The 23,218-nt window shown below is 37.5% G+C and overlaps 1 protein-coding gene across 2 annotated transcripts in view; it reads right to left on the bottom strand.

Annotated features, from left to right (window-relative positions):
* Positions 1-1,075: 1,075 nt before the first annotated feature.
* The window catches only part of ZFR (zinc finger RNA binding protein), a 42,278-nt gene continuing 20,135 nt past the window's right edge, over positions 1,076-23,218 (bottom strand). The window contains exons 6-20 of one of the 2 annotated variants that reach the window (XM_062514067.1): positions 22,963-23,213; positions 21,369-21,560; positions 19,861-20,161; positions 18,757-18,950; positions 17,315-17,434; positions 16,720-16,865; positions 16,194-16,356; positions 14,423-14,628; positions 14,070-14,220; positions 12,540-12,681; positions 7,546-7,643; positions 6,631-6,726; positions 2,765-2,876; positions 2,572-2,669; positions 1,076-1,880 (exon numbers count right to left, since the gene is read on the bottom strand). In XM_062514067.1, the coding sequence (XP_062370051.1) occupies positions 1,701-1,880; positions 2,572-2,669; positions 2,765-2,876; positions 6,631-6,726; positions 7,546-7,643; positions 12,540-12,681; positions 14,070-14,220; positions 14,423-14,628; positions 16,194-16,356; positions 16,720-16,865; positions 17,315-17,434; positions 18,757-18,950; positions 19,861-20,161; positions 21,369-21,560; positions 22,963-23,213 (2,450 nt within the window). In that variant the 3' untranslated portion in view covers positions 1,076-1,700. The remainder of the gene's footprint in view (positions 1,881-2,571; positions 2,670-2,764; positions 2,877-6,630; positions 6,727-7,545; positions 7,644-12,539; positions 12,682-14,069; positions 14,221-14,422; positions 14,629-16,193; positions 16,357-16,719; positions 16,866-17,314; positions 17,435-18,756; positions 18,951-19,860; positions 20,162-21,368; positions 21,561-22,962; positions 23,214-23,218) is intronic. The other variant, XM_062514068.1, reaches the window with a different exon arrangement.

Genomic DNA, 23,218 nt, shown 5'->3' with positions numbered 1-23,218 from the left:
ATTGTTTTTCTTTTTAAGTCTTTAGATTCCCTCTATTTTTCTAAAATATTGTATTTTTATTCCATAGGCCTACACTGGTTAGCAGTAGATGCTGGGAACAGAAACATCCCCCCTGCTCCAATAGCTGTTTATTAAAAAGGTCAAAGATAAATTCGACCTTGAAATGGAACAGAAACTGGGCTTTTCTGAATAAACAGTATCAGAAATAACAAATTATCTTTGTCATATGTGATACTCTCCTACAGCCATCGATAAAGTAGCTACCGGAATGTTAGTCCACGTTAATCTGTGTTTTTGGATTTGCAACAAAGCATAATACACGTTTAACAGAGTAAGTGAAACTTCAGTTTCCAGTGTGTAATGAATTTTAGTCGTTTAATAAATTTTAACTTTTATTTGTGTATTCCACTGTAGTGCTGTGACAACAAATCACACCTGTGTACCAGAGCATACATCAACAGTATGATGTAACTTTACTTACACCACTGCTATATTTAGATTTTTGAAAGAGACATAAGCATACACTATGGCCACAGCAAATAATTTTCTGGGTTTTTTTCTTTGATAACCTTCACTTTTTAAGTAATACTTCACTTTTAAAATTTGAATTATTGAAAAAATCACAGAAAGTTTATACAGGAACAGATATAAGGAATAACCTCACAGGCACTGATATGACAAACATTTATTTTAAGGGCTGAGAGGCATTAACGCCGTATCGACAAAGCTGACTGGAAAGAATTACTAACTTTGTCTAAGTTGGAAATGCCCACCTTTGCTTGTTGAGAAAAGAAATTCAGAAAGTTATTTTTTGGCCTTGCTATGTCACGAAGTCAATCATACAAAGACCTATGCATTTAACCTAAGATAATAGTTTTACAAGCCCTTCTATTAAAAAAAAAACCATCATGCAACTCTTTGATCAATTATGCAGCGGCTTTAAAACTGTTGCAAGACCATACTGTATATATTAGCTTTTATACTGCTAATGCACAACTAACAGCAAACTCGATTAGATTAACACAAATTTGTCTTAATTACACCGTTATATCACACTAAGGAGACAAATGCCACAAGATTGGCAAAAACATTTAATTCTGAGCACTCAAATGGCAGGACAATTATGTGTTGTAACCCCTTCACATTTAGAAAAAAACATGATCCTGCAGTCTCACTTTACAAAAAAAAAGAGAAAAAAAACAACCCCTTCTGTAAAATATTAACTGGGAGGGGAACAGTTTTACTTCCTAACACAAAGTAACTCATACAACTAGTGTCAAAGGCAAACAAAAATGCTTCTAAAGAAAAGGTCAAAATACACATAGCAACAGAAGCACAAATGCTGCATTAAATACAGTCAAGATAGGAAGACAATGAATGCACTTGTTAATAAAAAAGACAAAAAAAAAGAAGAAAAGATACTAAAATTAGCAACACATTTAAAGAAAATGCAATGAGGGAAAACTCTGTTTTCCTATGACAAGTTTCCATTTGCAGTCTTTCCATCCATAATTTGTCTGCTACAGTACATCCAATTAAAATACTCAGAATCTAACAGAAGAGCTAGGTTGTTCTCTTCCAAATCTAATTCAGAAGCTGGTTTTGGATGTTTTAAACAGACATCATTATGAATGAAGTAAAAGCAAGGCAACAAATGGAATTTTCATTACCATCAATATTAGCAATGAAGACAAATACTTTTAGAAGTTATCATAATCTTTTTTGTCCTTCTTCCCCTCTGCTTCAAACCCATCAACCCCATCACTGTCCCTTCTCCTTTTACGATTGTTATGGATGTTGAAGCGTTGATTCATCTGTGGTAATGGATCCATTCCCAGAACTTTGTGTATCTGACGGAATGCAAGGAGTCTCAGCGCAAACTAGAAAAACGGTAAAGAAAAGTTACTTGTGTTACAAACAGATGTCCATTTTGAGCACTTTGTTCAACAGTTAGGGAAGAAAATCAAGCAATGTGTGATACAACCCCTAGCTCTAATGATCCCATCTTTCTGTCCCCCAACAAAGTCAACAAAATCAAACGTGTATGCAACATTTGCTGCTTTTGTAAGTGCATCATTTTAGCTTAAAGTACTTGTGTTTGGGCTTCTCGGCTTGCACTGAAGCAGCCAAGGCTTGTCACATGTGGCATCAGGTGACACATGATCAGGAATCATAAGCAAAAGGATCAAATGAAGAAGCAGAAACCTCTTAAACTGCAAACATGAATGCTCATTACTGTCATATGAATCTTAAGAGATGTATTTGTAAAATTTCTGATCTAGTAATATACTGCTGTAGAGTAAGCCTGTTTACAGATCTATATCTAGATATATAGATGTAGAAAAGAATGCTACAAATTGTTCAAGAAAATACATTTATTTCCGTGCAATAATGAACAGTATGAACATCCTCTCCTGTGACATGTTTAATGCCTAGCTTAAGACTGGTAAGACCCAACTATATTCTGAGAAAACAAAATTCATGTCCAATACAAAGCTCCATAAGAAATAAAAAACAACAGAATTGGAACAAAACCATCCATCAAATTTACTCACACCTACATTCCCTTACCTGTGCACTTGAAGTAATATCCTCTCGCTGCTGATCTGTCATTACAGCAAGTGTATCAAAAGGATCCTTTTCACAAGGGTCCAGAAGGCCAGGACCACCTACAATAATCAGGCTAATTAGTAGCACATCTTTATCTTATTATAAGCAAGATTACAGATTAGTTAAGTGTAAGTATACATAAAAGGCAACTTGCCTTTAAGGATGATTCCTGAAGATATACACTCAAAAACTCTTCTCAGTGCATCTCCAGGACTCTGTGGTCCAGTTGCGCTGCTAATTGCTTTTTCCACAAGCAACTCCATAGCCTAGACCAACAACAGGAGGATTCAGCTAAATTAGAGAATGGACTAAGACAGAATAAAGCTGCTACTGTCCCTCAGTAGAGAATTTTGAATCCTGAATTTGGAAGAACATCACATATCGTAGAACACTTTCAGTTAAAATGGAAAGAAACCCCAGTTAGTTTTTAAAGATGAATAAAAAGAAAGGTGGTGAAATAAAAAGAAGAGATTAACAATGAGTATTGATACTGGCAGCTTGGCACTGGTGATGTCCCCCAGGGCTCCATGTTGGGCCCAGTCCTGTTTATCTTTATTGATGATCTGGAGGAGAGGATTGAGAGCACCTCAGCCAGTTTGCAGATGGCACCAAGCTGGGTGGGAGTGCTGACCTGCTGGAGGGCAGGAAGGCTCTGCAGAGGGATCTGCACAGCCTGGGTCCATGGGCTGAGGCCAATTGTGTGAGGTTCAGCAAGGCCAAGTGCTGGGTCCTGTCCTTGGGTCAAAACAACCTCCTGCAGCTCCAGGCTGGGACAGAGTGGCTGGAAAGCTGCTGAGTGGGGAAGGACCTGGGGGTGCTGATCAACAGCAGCTGAACATGAGCCAGTGGTGCCCAGGTGGCCAAGAAGGCCAAAAACATCCTGAATGTATCAGCAATGGGGTGGCCAGCAGGACCAGGGCAGTGACTGCCCCTCTGTGCTGGACACTGGGGAGGCCACACCCAAATCCTGCGTTCAGTTCTGGGCCATTTATTACAAGAAATAATGTGTGGAGGTGTTGGGGTGAGTCCAGAGAAGAGGAATAGAGCTGGGGAAGGACCTAGAGCACAAAGCTCTGGTAGGAACTGCTGAGGAAGCTGGTGGTGTTTATCCAGAAGAAAAGGAGTCTCAGGGGTGACCTTACTGTTCAGTATAACCACCTGAAAGAAGGTTTATTCAGGTGGGGGTTGGTCTCTTCTCCAACATAACTGGTGATAGGACAAGAGGAAATGGCATAAAGTTGCACCAGGCAAGGTTTAGACTGGATATCAGGGGAAAAAAATGAGTTGGACTTGATGATCTTCAAGGTCTTTTCCAACCTGAATAATTCAGTTATTCTATGATGGGTTTCTTCCCATCACAACTTGTTCAGTAACTTTGTAGAAATTTATACAGTAGTAGCCTACATTTGCAGGTATACAACTTGTCCAGCCATTTTTGAGAGTATGAAACACTCTGGGGCACTGGATTCTGTCGGCTAAAAGAATACAGTAAACAGTATATCTAGTGAAACAGGATGCTATAGAAAAACAGAAATAGATTTTTCTACAACAGTACAGAAACTTAAAACATCAAAAATTTAATGTTCTTAAAATGCTTAATATCCCAATAGTCCTTCAGTTTAGCAAAACTGAAGGTCACAGCAATTTTTTCCTAGTTATCAATCAACACTCAGATGTTAAACAACTGTAAAAAAGGCTTCTATGATAAATATATTTTCTGAAACATGTACATTATTTGATGTTAGTTAAAATGGTTTAAATCATTAGTTGTGCTTTAAATACTGGGGTTTTTTTGTGTGAATATTTCCATTGTTCACTCTTATTAGACACTATTTTTTCCCACAAGAACCTATAAATGTACTTGTAAAAGGAAGGACAAACTTCTCCTAGATCTCTTTCCCAGAGTTAGACAGTTGTTTCACTCTTCGGCAAGTTTAATTCTCAAACAATGGTTTTTGGTAGGCTTTTTAGAGGCACTTGCTCTTTGGACCTTGTCCTCCTCAGCATATCTATAGTTGTTCAAATGCCACCTTTTCTTCTTCCTTTCAAGGTGTAAATATTTATTCTGATGTATGCAAGTAACTACAGGCAGTGCTAATCACTAAGGATGCCCATTCCTTTCTATTTTAGCTCCATTTAACTGACAGATTTCAATTCTTGAGCATGTTATTTCCATACTCCTGCTGTATCAATCAAAATTTGGCAACAGTAATTTAGATGTTCTCAAGTAGGAAGCAAAGTGTATCAGTAAAGAAAAAACACCAGATCTTGGATGTGCATTTATTAAAATCTAGCTCTTTTGGATCCTTATACAACACACTGAGGTCTATAACTCTGTCTTAGGAAAATGTGAATTATGATGTCTTGGTGTTTATGGGACTAAAGGCTGGATTTCAAATATAAATAATGTGTAGGAACCTCACAAAATTCTTTACACTTAGTTTTTACTTTAAGACATATTAAATGCAACTACTGTTAACTTTCAGGCTTCTATTGACTTCTGTTTTTACAACTACTATTGTTTTTTTAAAAAAAGCTCTGTCATCTTGAAAAGGTTTCTAGTATAGAGGGTAGGAGAATGTCTGTATACAGAAAACTGTATTGCTCCAATCTACGAAACTCCATCTGTACTGGCTGAAATCACCACTTTCATTTTGCCATTGTTTTTATCAGTACCTCTACAGGCCAAAGGAACAGCTGACTACAGTTCAGTGCTGATCCAAGTCACTGAGAATGCATCAGGTACCAGGACCAAATTAGGAATCACTTTTGGAGAGAACTGAGATACAGTGTGAGGTCTGACACACTGTTTCATAACCTCTCTTCCCTTCTGGATGTGCCTTGGAACACATAATGTGAGAATTAAGAAGCCACATTCCTTGTTCTTCACCCACATCCCTGCTTTGTGTTGGAACAGTTGTAAGGATACTTTTCTGAAACTAAGCCAAGGTTCATTCTCTGGCAACTCAGTATCATAGTGATATTAAGAGAGCACTTCTTAAGCATCTCTTAAACTATTTGTTTAGTGCACTTTTCAAGAAATGCAGTACTGAAATAGGCACTAGTTTTCTTCCCTTTAAATATTAAAAGAAAACCAGACATTACTGCTTGACTTCCTTTCCAGAAGCAATAAATATTTTTAGAAATAAGTTATTAAAACTGTCTGCAAATTTAGTGAAGTAAAACATTTCTCATATAAATAAAGTCAACTGCTCAAAACAATGTTAGTGCTCTTCCTGTCAAAACTGAGAAGGAAGCAGTGCAGTACAACTGGATTTGGTTGTAAAACAGTCAGAGCTAAGTTTACTTTCACATGATAGATGTTTCAGGTATTTGTTTCAGACTAACTTTGTCCAATCCACAGATTGTACATCTGTTAGTATTTGGAACATTTGTGAGGTAGTCAGTGCAAAAGGAATGCTCCAAGAACACTCAATTGGATTAAGAAAGGTGACCTGACACAACCCAGAGATTTAAGTGACACTGAATAAAATATGATGGTGACACAACCACAGACTGCACTGAAGTACAGTGGCATTTCACTTTGCAAAAGGGGACACAATAATCATAAGAATACTGTGTTTTTTATCTTTCAAGTTATTTCCATTATCACAGAACTATCTGGGCACAGCTGACATTATTTTAAATAAGTTGCAGCAAACGCCAAGCAATTCACAGTAGGTGGTTAGAAAAAAATAAGTTATTTTGTACAGAGTAAAGGAAGAAATGCTGAAACCTAGAATAGGAATACATCCACAAAGAACAGAAAAGAACAAGAAAATTTCTTTTGGAAAAAATAGTAACTTCCAGCTTCAAATGAAAATCCTCAGAAAACTGTATTTTAAGAGGGATCTGGAGTATTTGTTAGCAAAAAGACAAAACAAAAAAACAAAATCCCAAACTAAACCCTACATTATGTGCTGAAAAAAAGTCTGAATTTAAAAATTGTATTAACACTTCAATTTCCTTGTAGCAACATATTTATTAAGAAGACTCATTAAAAAAAAAAACATTACTTACCCAACTTGGAAAATCAGACCAAGTAGGAACCCGCTGACAGAGGTCACGAAGAATACGTATGATAATCACACACGACTGTAGACCATTAGCTCTAGCCTTGAGGGCAATACAAACTCAAATTAATTAACCCCTGCACCCATAGCAAACAGGAGTTGTTGAAAGACTAAAACACCACTGTTCAATGGAAGCTCAGATACAAGATTGAAACAAGTGATTCTACAACTTTATTCCGTGAGCTGCCATTTACAGCAGTATTTTATACAGGGTTAGTAATTTAAGGTGGTAGAAGTCAAAGTGCACAGGTTATACAAGAATAACATTTCTTGATCCCCTATACACTTTGACCTATGTTCATTTGAAACAATAAATACAGCATCTTTCTATATTAGAAATAAAAAGGATAACGTAAAGATCTAAGAAATAGGTATAGAGACTGAAAGGTCAAGGGAATCTGTTTGGTTTCTTTATTGTGCCTTTGCCAGAATGCAAAGTCACTAAACCAAACAGTTGCTTCTCACCTTTCATTCCCTACACTTAATGCACTTAAAGAAATAGGAAAAAAAGTCTTAAATCTAAACACAAAGCTTTAAACACATATTCCATTATTTAAAGCAAAGTTACTCTGCAGCCTTATGGAATATATAACGAATATACAACATATGATCACCCCAAGCGAGTCAAGCTTTCAACATCGCCTTGTCAATGACCGGAAAAAAAAATGACATCAAATGAGCAATAACTGCATAAAGCAGCTCCTCCATACTCAACCTTCTACAATTAAATTTAGGGACCAGAAAGTATTAAGTATTATTAGCATGAACAACGCTGAGTGTTTTCACACAGTTAAACATTCATATTGCAACTGAACTAATCTCTCATAAGGCTACAAGAAGAAAGTAAAATGATGTTCCGAACCTGGAACCACTTAGCGTGGCGTAGAGCAGCCAGAGCGTCAAGGCATTTTTGCCTGTCCAAGACGTCCGGTGGGTCTTTCACCATACCCGAGGTTACATCTAAAATGGATTGAATTGGCAAAATGCAGTGAGGAATGGGTGTTTGACCAGGTGAGCAAGACACTTCCTTAAATAGCTTCAATGTCACACATGCCATTTAAAGTTTAAACCCTTGAACGAGAAATGCAAATGTTCAGCAGTAGTTGCTCAATTAGGATTAGGGCATCGACCCAAGATCAAGAGCATAACGCACTTCAGGTCCGAAGTTTTTTTCAATTGCATTGCTGATTATGCAATGCATAGTACTTCTTTATTTCAGCTAACACTGGAAAAACACATATCCCCTAAAATTCAATACTGAAGGAAGGATGGTTGGACACAGTGCACCAGCACAGAGAACACAAGACAGAAGGAACACAAAAATCCACTTCAACCAAGTAGAAACATTCAAACTTAGTTTCTTTAATATTTTAATTGTCACATGTTATTTGGGACCTATTCTTGAAAGAAAAAAACTAAGTATAACAAATCTTAAAAGCACTAAATGTTTAGTAATTATGTTATTTTTATCATGCCTTAAACTTGAAATTATTTTACTTTAAAAATCTGACTAAAGGAATGTGACATGTTCATATTACAGAGTTCCTTTTTTTTCTAGTACCTTCTCTCTTACCCATATAAATAAAATTCCTCAGCCAATAATATATGTGTTCCAGCAACACTTAAGATGCAAGGAAAGATTTGAAAAGGGCCTTCTTTACCTAAGACTCACCAAGATAAGGAAAAGAAAGGAATAGTCAAAAAAAACCGAAGCAAAATGTCTGAAAGATGGAGAAAACATAGCAGGCATTGCCTATTTAAATGTTCAGGAAAGAATTTAATTACCAAGCTGACTGCTTTGCTACCAAAAAATGAAGAAACTACAGAAATGGTTTAATCAGTGAAAGTGGAATCACTAAACAATGTGAAATGGCATCTTTGAGTTACTTGAAAACTATATGGATATAATCAGATCAGTGATCACCATAAGAAATTACTTTTTTACTCATTCTGAAAATGGCTATGGTGACTAGTCACAACATAATTTGCTAGCATAACTGGTGATGCACCAGGTAAGATGAAACAAAAGCCCTCACTCAATGGCATACATTTCACAGGAGCTGGCTGCTTGGAACAATACAGTTTACTCCTCCAAGATCTAAATTTAAGCCAGGGAATAAACTGAAGTAAAAAATAATGAGACTCATGAAACATGCCTGCAACAAGAAGCTTTTAGGAATGTTGCAGAAATTGTGCTCTGAAACCATAAATGTAAAATAGTAGGATTCTACAGTATATAGAGCTAAAAGGCCATGAATTAACATGGTTGTATAGCTTTACAATACAGTAATTAAATTTAATATTAAGTACTATATTAAGAATTGAGCATTTTCATAGGATAGTCCCATTGCTCTGCACAGGGATAAATGGGTGAAGACTTCATAAGAGCAAAGTTGAGAAGAACATAGGTAACTTCTCACACAGATATTCCAACTTACAGACTATATATTCAAGTGGAAAAATTAAGATCTTCAGTAACAATGCAACTACAGAGCAAATGACATATAAAATGATGTTTCTTTTAAAACAAAACCAAAACAAAAAATTTCCCCTCCAAACCTACACAAGAGGAGTGCCAGCTAAAGCTAAGTGATGAAAGGAGTACAACCCAGATATATGAGAGAAGTACATCCTGAGAAAACCCACCACAGGAAAAAGTGGCACAAAAAGGTTGAAAAATTAAAAATACAAGCAATGTGCTGCTGGGCCAATAGCCTAACCAGTCAATTATTTACTCTTCTCTAAAACTAACATGCAAATAAGTGATACTGTGCAAACTTCTAGCACAATAATTCATTAATATTTTGAAACTTCTACCTCTGAAAATCCTCAACTTGTAAAGTAGTTTTACTAAGAATTGCAATTGAAAGGTAAAGGAAAGAATCTTACTCAGTGCTGGAAATGTTGATCTAAAATGGGTTACTAATAGTTGTTGTAAGAATACCCTTGGAACTTTAAAAGACTCTGGAAGTCAGAAGTTGCTGAGGCATGAGAAACACTGACTGAAAAAATATATCAAGGGAACTCCTGTAATATTTATTCTGTGGATTTTTGCATATGTTTCACATTTCAGGATTAACCCCTTAAAGACTGTGCAACTAAAATCAGATGCCTACCTATCACCCTACTAAACTAAGACAAAAACTGAATTAATTTACAAAACACGGGCATGAATTCTTACCCTGTATAACTTTTTACTAGCCTGAACATAAGGGGTTAATCTTTAGTTAGACGTGCTGTGTCCACACTACCTCTTCATTAAAAGTTAACAGATATGTCAATTTAGGTAAGTTTTATTATGTAAAATACATTTTATCCAGTCAACTATTATAAGACTAGTGTGAACACTGCTTCATTCTAGGAGAGAGACAAAGACGAAAAGGAAAAACAAAAGCAAAACAAAACAAAACAACGAAAAAAACCAACAAACAAACAAACAAAAAAAACAAACACAAAGTAACAGCAGATGCTAGGACTATGCATCCAAACCCCTCCTTTGTAAAGCATGGCAGGTGTGACACTGAGCTTTAGAAAACCTTGGTCAAAAATCCTTCCGATGTCTTGGCAGCAGCCCCTGACATGAATCAAGTCCCTCGGCTAGAAGGCTTTGGACCCGGCCTGTTAGCTAAGGATGAAAGAGACACACGCGTGCACACAGAGGTGTTTGTAAGTATGTACACCCTGTTTGCCAAAGGAAGATCCACAGCTGGGTTAGAGCTCTTCAAATGCACCAGATTCAGTCAACTGTCAAACGCACCATACTGTAAGGAACAGTAGCTATGCGGTTAACAATTTCATTTCACTGTTGTTGTTTTGGGTTTTTTTTAGCCTTTACAGGCTAAATAACACATCAAACATGATTCTATTCCATGTGCAAGACTCGAGTTGCATCTTTACTCCAACTGGTTCTTCCGGTAAAGCCTTCCTTAACACCTGAACTAGCTCCCCAAGCGGGCTAGGAAAAATGAAAACTTTAAACCAATGTAAGACACAGAGCATGAGAAGCTGCAGTAAGAAAAGCACAAACACATACTGTTACTCTGCAGCAAATAGGCAGCAGTCTTCGGAATAAGGAACTTCTTTGCTGCAATAATTGGCAATTCAGTCTTCTATTTGCTCCAGTTTCAATAGTGAACTTTTCTGCACATCCATTTTATACTGCTCAGTGTCTTGAAGAGAAATCTAACTTGATTTTGTTGCCTAGAGGCAGTACTGCATTCAGCAGTGAATAAACTCACAAAGATAATTTAACTCAAGTGTGGGTCAGACAAAAATACAGATTTGTTTCCTTTTGGTGGCGTAACTTAGGGGACTGATTGTAGTAATTTGAAATTTGTTTTATTTTTAGTACACATTAAAATTTAATTTAGTTGAAACAGAGTATTGTAGCAGGAATCAATACTGCACTTTTGCACAGTACATCCAGAAATAAATATGGTGTTTAAGGTTAATTTAATTAAATGGTTAGTCTAATTGAATAATAAAATGCATTCTTTATAAACTTAAATAATATGGAAAGTTTGATTTAGCCCAGAGTCAAGTTACACTGACATTGTCCAAAACCAATAAAATTGGTTGGGTGTGACAGTACACATACAAAGCCTTTATAGCTAGGAAAAATATGCACAGCTTAAAACAAAAGCACTCTAAGACTCTTTGGAAGTCATCCAAACCACAGAATACACATTGAAAATTTTTCTTTCTGATTATGTAGGATGACTTTGTTAACATAGCTTGCTTATAAATGCATTAGTCATAGCTACAGGACACTTAGTAATGCAATATAAAAACCTCAAGTGTTTTAGAGGACACAAAGTGATGAGATGAAATATAAAAAAAACCTCTGTGGCTTATATAAATACGTATATACACAAGCACATGTATACATACACACATACAATTTCTTTCAACCTGTATATGAGAAGTGTTAAAACAGCCTCAGATTTCCTATTTGTAGGTTCACTGTCAAACACCAGAACCTTGTTTGCTATGATCTCTTTCAACTATGAAAATACAGGATTAAAAGGAAACAAAAGTTAATTTTATCTGACCCGTAAATAAAAAGAACCAATGTACTGCAGACATTAATCATGCTTGTTGGCTTAAAAGCTTTTGGAGCTTTGAAAGTGTTACAGAACAGACCCTAAAGCAACACTGCTGGCACCAGAGAAACTGTGGACTTCAGAAATGTAAATTGATTCCCAAGCTCCACCTGCTTCAGCTCAACGACAAAGCCATTTCTTATTGTACTAGTTGGGTTTGCCAGTTGGATAGAAGAGTGATTGCAATACCAGGAGCCTAAATATACTCAAAAAGCACTCCAGACCAAAATCAACCTCAGAGAGCTGGAAAAAATCGCATCTTTTAAAGTTAGAAGCACTGTTACCGTCAAAAGTACTGTAAAAGTGCATTTTAAGTGGCACTATTCAGAATGTCTAAGTGATGGTAATACTGACCCAGTTCAAACCCAAAAACCTGTGATTTGATTTTCTAAATCCATACAATCTTTCTCTTAAGGCAAGACTGCTCTAGAAAGCCAGTTTACAGCCACTTGCTATAAAATACTTAGTTTTCGACATAATTTTAAAAGACGGGGAAAAACATCAAGCTTGTACCTTTTCCAGAAAGCTGAGGTTGGACATGAAGTTAGAATTTTCAAAAATTAAACAAAAGCATCATATACACATTTATTTTAACCAACTGTTCTCTACTGAGACTGGTTGTTGAAAAACAAAGTTTTGATCAAATATGTGTGCCAGCATGTTGCCTTCCAGGACCTTAGTGGCATCTTAAGCAGAATAGATAAACACAAATAAACAGGTGAGAAATAAGTAACATCTTTAACAACTTCCCAACCTCCATCCCTCATGTTCTCTTCCCGAATGACTGGAGATGTCAGTGTGATTGTAACTTGCATTTTGGGTTCCACACACGAATTTAAAATAATTGCTGCTTCTGGGACTGCACACTTGATATCGTATTTCTCTGGACTTATTACCTAAATATTGAGAAATAGAAATTTCTATTAGCATGTGGCCATTAAAAGTATGAGGAAGAAAAAGGAGTCCAACATATTCCATTTTCAACAGAAAGACAGAAACACAATATAATTATATGAAACAGGTAACTGTGTAGTCATAGAACTACAGTGCACACTATAAAGATATGTGGACTTGCATATTGTTTCCAAATTATTAAAGAAACCACAACCAAACAGAATAAAAAGACCTGGCTAGAAAGGAAATTAAAATAAATTACATAACAGATGTTTGAGATAAAGAAAATCCTCAGAGCCAATTAAAATGTCTGCAGGGTGTTTCTCACTGGAACACAGAAGCCTTTAAAAAACAAAGATGCAGGAGTTATTTTCCAAGCTCACAGTTAGCAGTGGGTATTGCTGGGTACATCCTGCGCTTTGGTGTCCCAACATGCCAAGAAAAAAGGCCAAGGTAAGCACCACAGACAAAATGTAAGAGTAACTAACACAGTATTTATTTTTAATTGCTTTTGGCAACTTTGTTTAATAATTCAAAATAGCCACAGAAGTAAGCTGCAGGCACCTCTGTGACGTTCTTCTACATATATGGGCAAGTGAACATTTCCAGTAAGACAGACCAAGATGTTCATTTGTTAAATTTACTTCCATTCTCTTACTTCAAACAAAAGCAAACTTGAGCCTATTTTGTCATTAATCTGATCCTGCTAAAGCTTCTATCATGCCAGTGATACTGTCAAGCATTTTACTAGATTGCATTAATATACTAATGCTGTGACAAACGCTCTGCAGTGACAGGCTTTGTTGACAGCCTCTCAGGAGAGAGCACAGACTTTATACTTTCTTACAGAAATATTACAAAGGGTTTGTATTTCACTGAATGGTCTACAACTGCATGTTTACTTTTTTAAAGGTCCAAATTGTAAAAAACCCCATATTAGACTTAGATGGCTAATTGTGAACTACAAAGCACTGACACATACAAATAGGCAATGAGATAAAAGTACAAAAGACTGGCATTAATGGAGAACTTTGACTTTGAGTGAGCCTGTGTACTGTAACATGTAACATGCTGCAACTATCTACTGCTACTGATAACTGATTAATGGTCTTTCTTGTGTTCATTTCTATTTCCCAAATAAATTGAATCTATTAAATGGTGATTGATACTACACTGCTAGAGCACACGCTTGTATGGACAAAATACAGAGGAAGCAGAATAAGCAGCAATCTCTGAATTCAGATGAAAACACTCAGAAAGCAGAAAGAAACTGAACCTGAGCTATGTTACGCAGCAGCAGCACAGTGAGTCCTGCAGACATTTAACTTGAGGACAGATTTTTACAGTACTTTTACAAAAATTCAAATCCAAGAATCTAAATTCTACTTACTGCAAGTTGCTTAGGGAGACTTTCAGCAATACGACTGAGTAATGTCTTGGAGGGCTTCTCAGCACACAACAAAACAAGATTGACATTTCGGTCTCCGCGGAGTAGTAAACCTTTAGCCAAAACGCCCACCCGTAAAACGCCTTTCAAAGCTCTGTGAATTATAGTTAAAAGTTGCATTTAAAATAATAATGTTAAAATCATAAAAATAAACCTGAAGAAAAGTGAAATAAAATAGTATTCCATATCTGAGACTTCAAAAATACTTCATAAAAACCCAAACAGATAAGATCCTGGAAACACTGATAACAGGGTAAGAAAAAACAATAAAATTCTTAATATGTAATAAAAAATACCTGTCTTTACTGCCATCCTTTTTTTCATCTCCCTCTTTGCTCTTGCTTTTTTCATGATCAGTCATACTGTCAGAAACCAGCTTCAAAGCACGCTCAGTAATAGAAACAATTTTCTGTACTGCCTGAAGTTCCTCCTCAGTTGGATATATAGCAGCATGCTTGGTCATTACGTAGCGGTCATCAGAGGAGTCAGGGCGGCGCAGAGGCTGAACAGACAAAAAAGTGTACTTCTGAAACCTGGCTGCATTTCCAAGTTCACAAATGAGACAAAATGACCAAAACCCATGTGGCTAAGGAACAGAATAGTCAAACCTCACATCACTGAATGTAACAAAACATGAAGTCTTCTAATCAGCCCATACTGCCACAATCAATCACGACTGAAAAGATGTGAAATGTATCAAAATTAAACTAAGGCCAAATCCCAAGATCAGAGGTACCTCCTCAACATTAATATCTCTTGCCTTTCTGTCAAACTGGGAAATACTTGGATATTGCTGGAAAGTAAAGTACCCATGATTACTTTCATACAATCATAGGGTTGTACAGGAATGACCTCAGAAGGTCATCTAGTCCAATCTCCTGTGCAAAACATCGTCAGCTTGTAACATGAAACATCATGTAGCTCAGGGCCTGTTGGTTTTTGGAAACCTTCAAACATAGCGGCTGCACAACCCCTGTACAAAAAAAGATGATTTCCTGTATTCAGTCTAAACCTCTTTTGCCTTGGCTTAAGCTGGATGTATCTCTGCATGTAAAAAGCCTGTCCTTTATAAAGCACATCCATTAGAAGGCTATTACATTGCACTGAAGCTCTCTGTTCTCCAGGCTGAACAATCCCAGATGCCTCAGTTTCTCTCCTCACTGGGCAAGTGTTCCAGACCCTTGAGCATCCTGGTAGCTCCACACTGAGCCTATTATGGTTTATCTATCTTCTACTGGAAAGCCCAAAGTTAAATCTAGTATTGCAGTTAGGGTCTTACAAAAGCTGGTAACTTCATCTACTGTGGTCCTGTTACTAAAGCCCAGGTTGCTGCTGGCCCTGCTGCCAGGGCATGCTGCTGACTCATGCCCAGACTGCTGTTTCCAAGACTCCCAGATACCTTTCAGCAGAGCTGCTACCCAGCCTCTATCAACACAAGGGGCTCTTCCTTCCTGAGGGCAGCATTAGGTATTTGTACTTGCAGAATTCCATTATGTTCCACTCCTACAGCCTGCCTAGGTCCTCTGGACAGTAGCCTCACCCTCAAAGGTATTAGCTATTCTTCAACCCCAAGATGATTCAGGTTTGTGCCAGATGCAAACCTCAGCAGTGTGCACTCACTCCATCACCTTTCAGATCCCTGATAAAGTGCTCATGAGTCTGATGTCAGGATCTACCCATGTGGTACTGCATTCCACACTGCTAGAGTATGATGTACCACTATGTATTATTCTCTGAGACTGATGACCCAGCCACTTTTTAGCCACACGTTTTTCTACAATTAGTTACGTAATATTGTATAATGCAATAAAATAAAAACTAGAAAAATCCAGTATGACTTTTATTTCATAAGAAGCAATATTTAAAGCATCCTCTTGTCATTCAACTGGACTTATTTTGGAAGACTAGTCCACCTACACCATTTCATTAGCATATAATTTCTTCTTCCCTTCTCCAGATCCTTTATTAAGAAACACTGGAGACAAGTGAAGTAGCACTGAGTAATTTGTAATTCTCAACTGTGCCTCCTGGTAAGAATGGCTTAATTTCTCAAGCTAAGAAACTCACAGCTGGTCCTTGGGGTTGAGGAGGCATTCCAGGTCTAACTCCCAGCAGACCTAGAGGTCCTGGAGGGCCATGAGGATATCCTCCATCTGGTATTCTGCGACGGTCATCCCAGTGATGTTGCTCTTCCTCCATTCTCCTCCAGTACATGTCCTCTTCATATCGCCTGAAGTGCAACAATCAAAGTGTTCTCTTTGTACAGCAGTTAATACTTGACACTGCTCTAGAGATTCTTCTCTGTTCTCAACAACTTGCAGTAGTCACAAGCAAATACCAATGAACAGACAGTAACTAACGTGAACTATTGTTGTAACAGCAGGTTTGCATTTATTGCAAAGTAGTTCTACTAACGCTGCATTCCTCAAAAGGATCAAACAGTAGCAAACAAAAATCCCAGTGAGAGAATGACAATTTAAAACAAGACAGTACAGAGTTCCCTGAAGTATTTAAAATAAGTAACTGTGGAGTTTAGCTTCAGACAATCTGACAGCAGCTTTACCACATTCATTCACAAAACATAATGCATTACCTCATTTCCATCCTCCAGCGTTCCTCCTCTTCTCGTCTTCTCCAGTATTCTTCTTTCTGCATCTGCTTCCTCATTTTCTCTTCTTGAATTTTTCTTGCTCGAATACTGGGTTTTACTTCTACTTGTAAGTCAGGGTTTACTTTTTTCTAGATCAGAAAATAATGAATTAAATGTTTCTTCCTTGTCCTCATCTCAAGGTTATAGAGATGTTCTGATGCATTTAATATACACTACTTATCAACTACACTAACATTAAAAAGTCTGCAACATAATGAGAGTGTTTGTTTTTTATCCTGCCAAAATACCTGAGCAATATTATTTTATACTCTCTGAACTTCATGGTAAGCAACATAAAGAACCTATTGTTATTTGCATCAGTTGTACTACAAACAACACTCAAAATATTTTAAAAAACCTCAACCAAAATACAATTGTTCTTTAAAGACTATACTGCCTATGAAATATAGTCCTCTTTTTTTATATGCTGTTTACTCAGAGCACCTACTTTTGTCTAGTCTTTAAACCTAAGAACTGGTGACCAGAGCAGTTAGCTGATGTATGGTCGATTTTCAGAGAGAAGCATTAGTATTTTTACCTTGTACTGAAGTCTGTGCCGTCGCCCTTTCAAATGCATCTCCTTGGCATTAGGATCATTAAAACTGCATTCACAGAGTTTACAGTGAAAGCGGATCACCTTTCCTTCATCATTCCTCACCTGGAAAATAAAGTTGCAACACATTTGGTCTTTAAAAAAAAAAATTATAAAGCTCATTTAATTACCCATTAATCTAATTATCCAGTGACACTGGATAATGTCTACCTGTCCCAAAATATGTGAAGAAGTTCACACAGTAACTGAAAGAAGGCAAAGTAGAAAAGTAGAACCTTTGATTCTGACAGACACACCATTATGCTTGGTAATGAGCAAGCATCAAGGTCCTTTAATTCCAAAGAGTACACAGCTGTAAATCCAAACCTGAACATAGTGAGCTAATAAATCACAAACCTGTGTATCATGCAAAATTTACATCAGGCTTGAACCACCTATCTCATACCAACCACATGAACCAGAAGAGAAACATGCACAACACAAACATGTAAACATTTGCACAAAGCTTTTGCAGGTTCAATGCCTTGTCACTCTTATCTTCAAGGAGAACCCAGGGAATTACTGATAGTCTACCTCATCTTGACCTCTGGGAAGGCAATGGAGTAGCTAATCCTGGAAAACAATTCCAGGTACAATGACGGCAAGAAAACCATCAGGAGCAGTCAGCATGACTTCACCAAGCTGAAGGCCTTGCAGATGAATGCAGAGCAGTCAAGACTGTCCATGTGGACTTCAGCAAAACCTTGGACAGTCTCACCACATCCTCCTACACAAGCTGCTAATGCATAGGCTAGATAAGCATACAGTAAGGTGGACTGAAAGCTGTCTGAACTGCCCAGCCAAGGGTGATGATCAGCAGAATGAAGCCCAGTTGGAGGCCAGGAGCCAGCAATGTACCCCAGGATCAGTACAGTCCTGTAACACCTTCAGTAATGCTCTGGATGATGAGGCAGCTAGTTTGCTGATGACGCAAAACTAAGAGGAGTGGCTGATATGCCAAAGGGTTGCACTGACATCCAGAGGAACCTCAACTGTCTCACCTAGGGAAGAGGAGGCTGAGGGGGATCATATCAGTGCATGTAAGTACCTGGAAGGGTGCAAAGAGGATAGAGCCAGACTTTTTTTAATGGTGCCCAGTGCCAGAGACAATTAGCACCAACTGAAAAACCGCTGCCCATCAGAACACTGTTTTATTGTGACCAACTGTGCTCTTGCACAACTGCTTTTGGAAATTCTGCAGTCTTCATCCTCTCCCATTCTCAAAAGCCATCTGGACATGGTCCCGGGTGACTGACTGTAGGTGGTCCTTCTTAAGCAGGGTGACTGAATCAGATGAGGAACTAAAGAGATTCCTGTCAACCTCAACCACTCTGTGATTATGTTTTACTAAAACAGCCAAAAAATGACACACATTTTCATATTAATACCTCTTCCACATAGTCATGGCCCACTGGTTGGACATCACTTTGCAAGGCAGCAAGAGTTGTAGGAGTCACTGGTTCAGCTGCTGTGTCAGGTTTTACTTCCTGTGTTTGTACTGTAGCAGCAGGAGGCGTTTTAACACTTTCAGCTGATTTCATTTCTTCCATTTTACTTCCTGTTGTCTGAAGCTTATTGCCACCTAGAAATAAAAAAAAAAGTTAAATTATTACCCTTCATAAATGAGAACATGATTAAACATAACATGCAAACTGAAGATTTTATTTGCAAATATCTATGATCTGGGGAAAGAATTATAGGTCTTTTAAAATCTATCAGACTTTAAAATCAGCTGATACTTAAATATACTTTCAATACAATTCAATGTTTTAACAGTAAGTTTAACAACATTCAGGTTACTTAAACACTGAAGTTGTTTATTCTAACAAGAAAAACCTCTGCTTTATAAAACTAGCATTTTTGTTACTTGTTTTCCCACTTTCGTAAGAGACAGAACTGAATGGGGAACAATTCAGAAAATGTATTTTAATAATTTATTTTTCTGTTATTTTGTAAATTTATCCAAAAAAAGTACTTCAAAACTTTATAATGTTTGTAAAGGCAGTTTACTCCTACAGTGTTGCAACTGCATAGATCTCTCCTTGAAGAGCAGGATAGCTTATTGTGGAACAGCTGCTTCCCCTCTCTGTCATGTTCAGTTCAGTTCTCATGGTCAGCTTTCCACTGTAAAAAGGATGTTTCAGTTGCCCATCACAAACTGCCAATCTATTGCAGGTGCATTAACTGCCCAGGCTGTAAGCTGAAATTCGGACTATAAACTACAATACTTCAGCTACTACATAAAAAAACAAAACTGGGAAGCTTCCTATGAAGGTGGGAAAAGTATTTAAGAGGGGGCAGGTGGAGACAACTGGGCAGAAAACACTATCAGTTTTGAAGCAAAACTTTTACAGACATTCTCATCTATCAGTAATTCTCTTAAACACAGCAGAGTAACTCATGCATGGAGTTACCTAAATATATTTGTGTCTGCTGCACTAATTCTTAAGAAAAATTTACAGAATAGGTTAGGTTTCAAAATAAAGACTGACTTCTGTACTTGCCAACAAAGTTTATTTTCGGTGTGGATATTTTCTTTACAGCTATATTAGCAGCAGTTGAAGATGTTTTGTTGTTGGACACAGTGTTAAGTGGTGTGTTTGCTGTGGGAGTAAGGATTTTCACTGCAGAAGATGCAACAGAGGAGTTCACTGTACTGCTGCTAGTTGCTATGTTTGAAGCAGAGGCAGTTGGTTTGGATGCAGATGTGGATGTTGAGGAAGTAGCTTGGGTAACCACATTTGGTTCAGTCGAAGGAATGGGTTTGCCAAGTTTTGTATGCAACTTTACTACCTGTAAGTAGGAAGAAAAATTCGTAACATGATCTCCCTTAGTTAGCTATAAAAATAATGTATCACAAGCAAAAATATCAATATAAAAATTAATATAAATTAAAAGTTAGCTATTGTTCTTTTATAAAAAGTAGTCTTGGAAAAGAAAAAAGATGGATGTGTCAAAGCTCTTTATCATCTGTAACAAGGAAATAGGTACTTGTTAACTTACAATGCTTACTTGCATTAGGCAAGTCAGACCAGGCATTTACTCCCACAGCTCTTCAGATAAGAACAGAAATATAACAAACAAGCTTTTAACTCAGGATAGTTCAAGAATACAGTTTGCTCCTAGTGTATCATTGTGTCTGTTTTGTTGTCTGGTCACTTTTTAGTCTCCCTAAAGAAGGCAGCACATTGAACTGTTTTCCGTTCCAAAAAATATTTGCAAATAAGAGTTATTTAATTCAGCTTCAGCAACACTGTGTCTATTGATGGCTACATTTGAAGAGGCTTAGTACACAATCACTTTGCATGTTACTTAGTCATATTCTACCTATCATTGCATTTTCTGTTGCATGGCCAAATTTAAAACAGAGGTCACAGCATTTCACAGTGCCTCCTACAGTTTCTATTCCAGAATGCCCACAAAGAGCACCCAAATAATAAGAAAAAACATGTACCAGAAGTCTAAACATACTCATTATAAATAAGTCTACTACAGGACACTTTTCCTTGCTTCCACAGGACAGTTTTCTTTACAAGAATTATGAAATGATTCCTAACACTCCTAGTCTTTCCACTAGCTCAGCTTACAATGTTTCCAAGTTCTGAAACTGGAAGATTTACTGTCCCAGCCAGACAAGTAAGATAAATCTCAAGAATAAGTCTTGACAAAAGTTCGGGGGCACAAGCATGGTACCATATATCCTTAATGGTACCTTTCCATCACCTCACTCCACACTTTCTTCCTGTGATTTGTATGATATCCCAATATATCCTCTTTTCATTGATGCCATGGCAGTATTTTGCCCCCTTTCTTTCAACAGTGCCCTTCTAATAGTAAGCCTAAAGACAAGTTTGAAAAGAAAAGAAGAATTAAAATCTTTAAATAAAGTAATATAAATTATATTGTTCCTGTGTATTATCTCCTTCCTTAAAATGAGGAAAAATGATGGGGAGAAATGTATATACTGACTTTCATGGTAAAAAGAAGAGAAAACTCTTACTTTCTGATGCTTGGCTCCACGGATATGGGCAGCATAAGCATCTGCCCCAGTACAAGACACATCACAAAGCTCACAGCGCAACTGATTCTGAGTTCCACGAGCAGATGTACTGTTGGTGGTGGTGTTCTGGGAGGCTTTTAATGCTGCTTCTTTCTTTTTGTGTTTCTGGCCCTCTAAGTGTTCTTTGTATGTCTGTTTAAATAAACAAAACACAGAGTAAGCTGTCTTTGTACTGTTGATTCATCATTCCTGTGAATACACTTAATAGAGAACACAGTGAAAACACAAGTTTTACCTAAGAAGTAGCTCCTACACTGAAATTTCTGCAGTATGGCACACTCTAAGGCATTAAGAGGCCACTTCTAAGACCAGAAAATTTTCTTCTCCAGCATCAGAATCCCACACTTAGGTAAAACAATACAGGTTTTTCTCCCCTAACTTCTCAACTTCCCAATCAAGTAGTGGCCAACAGATATCACCACTGAGAAGTCAACAGGATCAGGAAACTGCAGTTTCCTGCATTGCACTCAATTATTCTTGATTTCCAGCTTCCCTCAAACTCTAAGTATATCCAGATAAACAGAAAAATCATCTCAAAAGAAGGTAGTGCACAAATAAAGCTGCACTGAAGAAATGCAGAAGTTGATATTAGTTCCTATATTGACACTGGCGACCTAGAACAGACAGGGTAGGAAATAATGACAAGTTTACAAGACTCACACATAAACACTCTGCATGACTTTGTATCTACTTTCTAGGCACTTGCACCTGCCATGACACTGAACAGGGGAGTTGGATTATAATGAAGAATAATTTTCAGGTTTCCCATTCACAAAATTTGTGTAGTTCCACAGCTTTCAAAACAGTATTTACTAAGACGTTTCCTATACTAAAGAAACAAACCATATTCAAAGTTTCAAATAATTCTGAAGTCAGGTAAAGCTTCTCTGTACAAACTCAGGGAGTGTATCTTTAGGTCTGCCAACAGGAACTCTTTCTATAATAGCACATGTTTTTATTTCATTATTCCTTTAGTAGAAGCATAGAATCAGGTCTAAAAATTAAGAAATACTCTTGATTAGAAGGACGGAGCACCCCCCCTACGAGGAAGATTGGAAAATTTGGTCTGCTCAGCCTGGAAAAGGCTTTGAGGTGACCTAACTGGGACCTTCCCATACCAAAAGGGAGTTTCTAAGAAAAATGGAGAGAAGAAAAACTTTCTACAAAAGCCTGGAGTGACAGAACAAGGGGGAATGGCTTCAAACTGAAAGACAGTAGGTTTAGGTATTAAGAAGAAATTCTTTACTGTGAGAGTGATGATGCACTGGCACAGCTCGTCCAGAGAAGCTGCACATGCCCCCTTCTTGAATGTGCCCAAGGCCAGGCTGGATGGGGCTCTGAACACCCTGCTGTGGTGGAAGGTGTTCCTGCCTACAGCACAGAGCTTGAAACTAGATGATCTTCAAGGTTCTTTCCAATCCAGGCCATTCTACAATTCTATGACTCTTAAGAGGATCAGGTTTTTTTAGCTGAAGAAATTATGAATCAAGTATAGAAGAAGAAAGTACAGTAGAATAATACATAATACAGATACCTGTGGCCCAGCACAGCTGATCTTGCAAACATCACAGTAGTGGATCTGGGGTGGTTTTGGAGGCTGTTTTGGTTTCAGTTGCTTATTTTGGAATGGTGCCTTCTTAGTAAAGGTGGTCCCTGTCCAAGCAGCTGTCGCAGCAGCAGCAGCAGCAGCTGCTGCTGCCTGTTTCTGTTGCTGCTGCTGCTGCTGTTGATAATAGGACGATGCAGCTGAATACACTGCAGCTTCATAGCCAGAATAGGAGGTACCTGAA

The sequence above is a fragment of the Cinclus cinclus genome, chromosome Z, assembly GCF_963662255.1.
Source record: "Cinclus cinclus chromosome Z, bCinCin1.1, whole genome shotgun sequence".
Taxonomy (NCBI): domain Eukaryota; kingdom Metazoa; phylum Chordata; class Aves; order Passeriformes; family Cinclidae; genus Cinclus; species Cinclus cinclus.
Note: the sequence above shows the minus strand (reverse complement) of the source record. Positions and strands in the feature narration are given on the sequence as shown.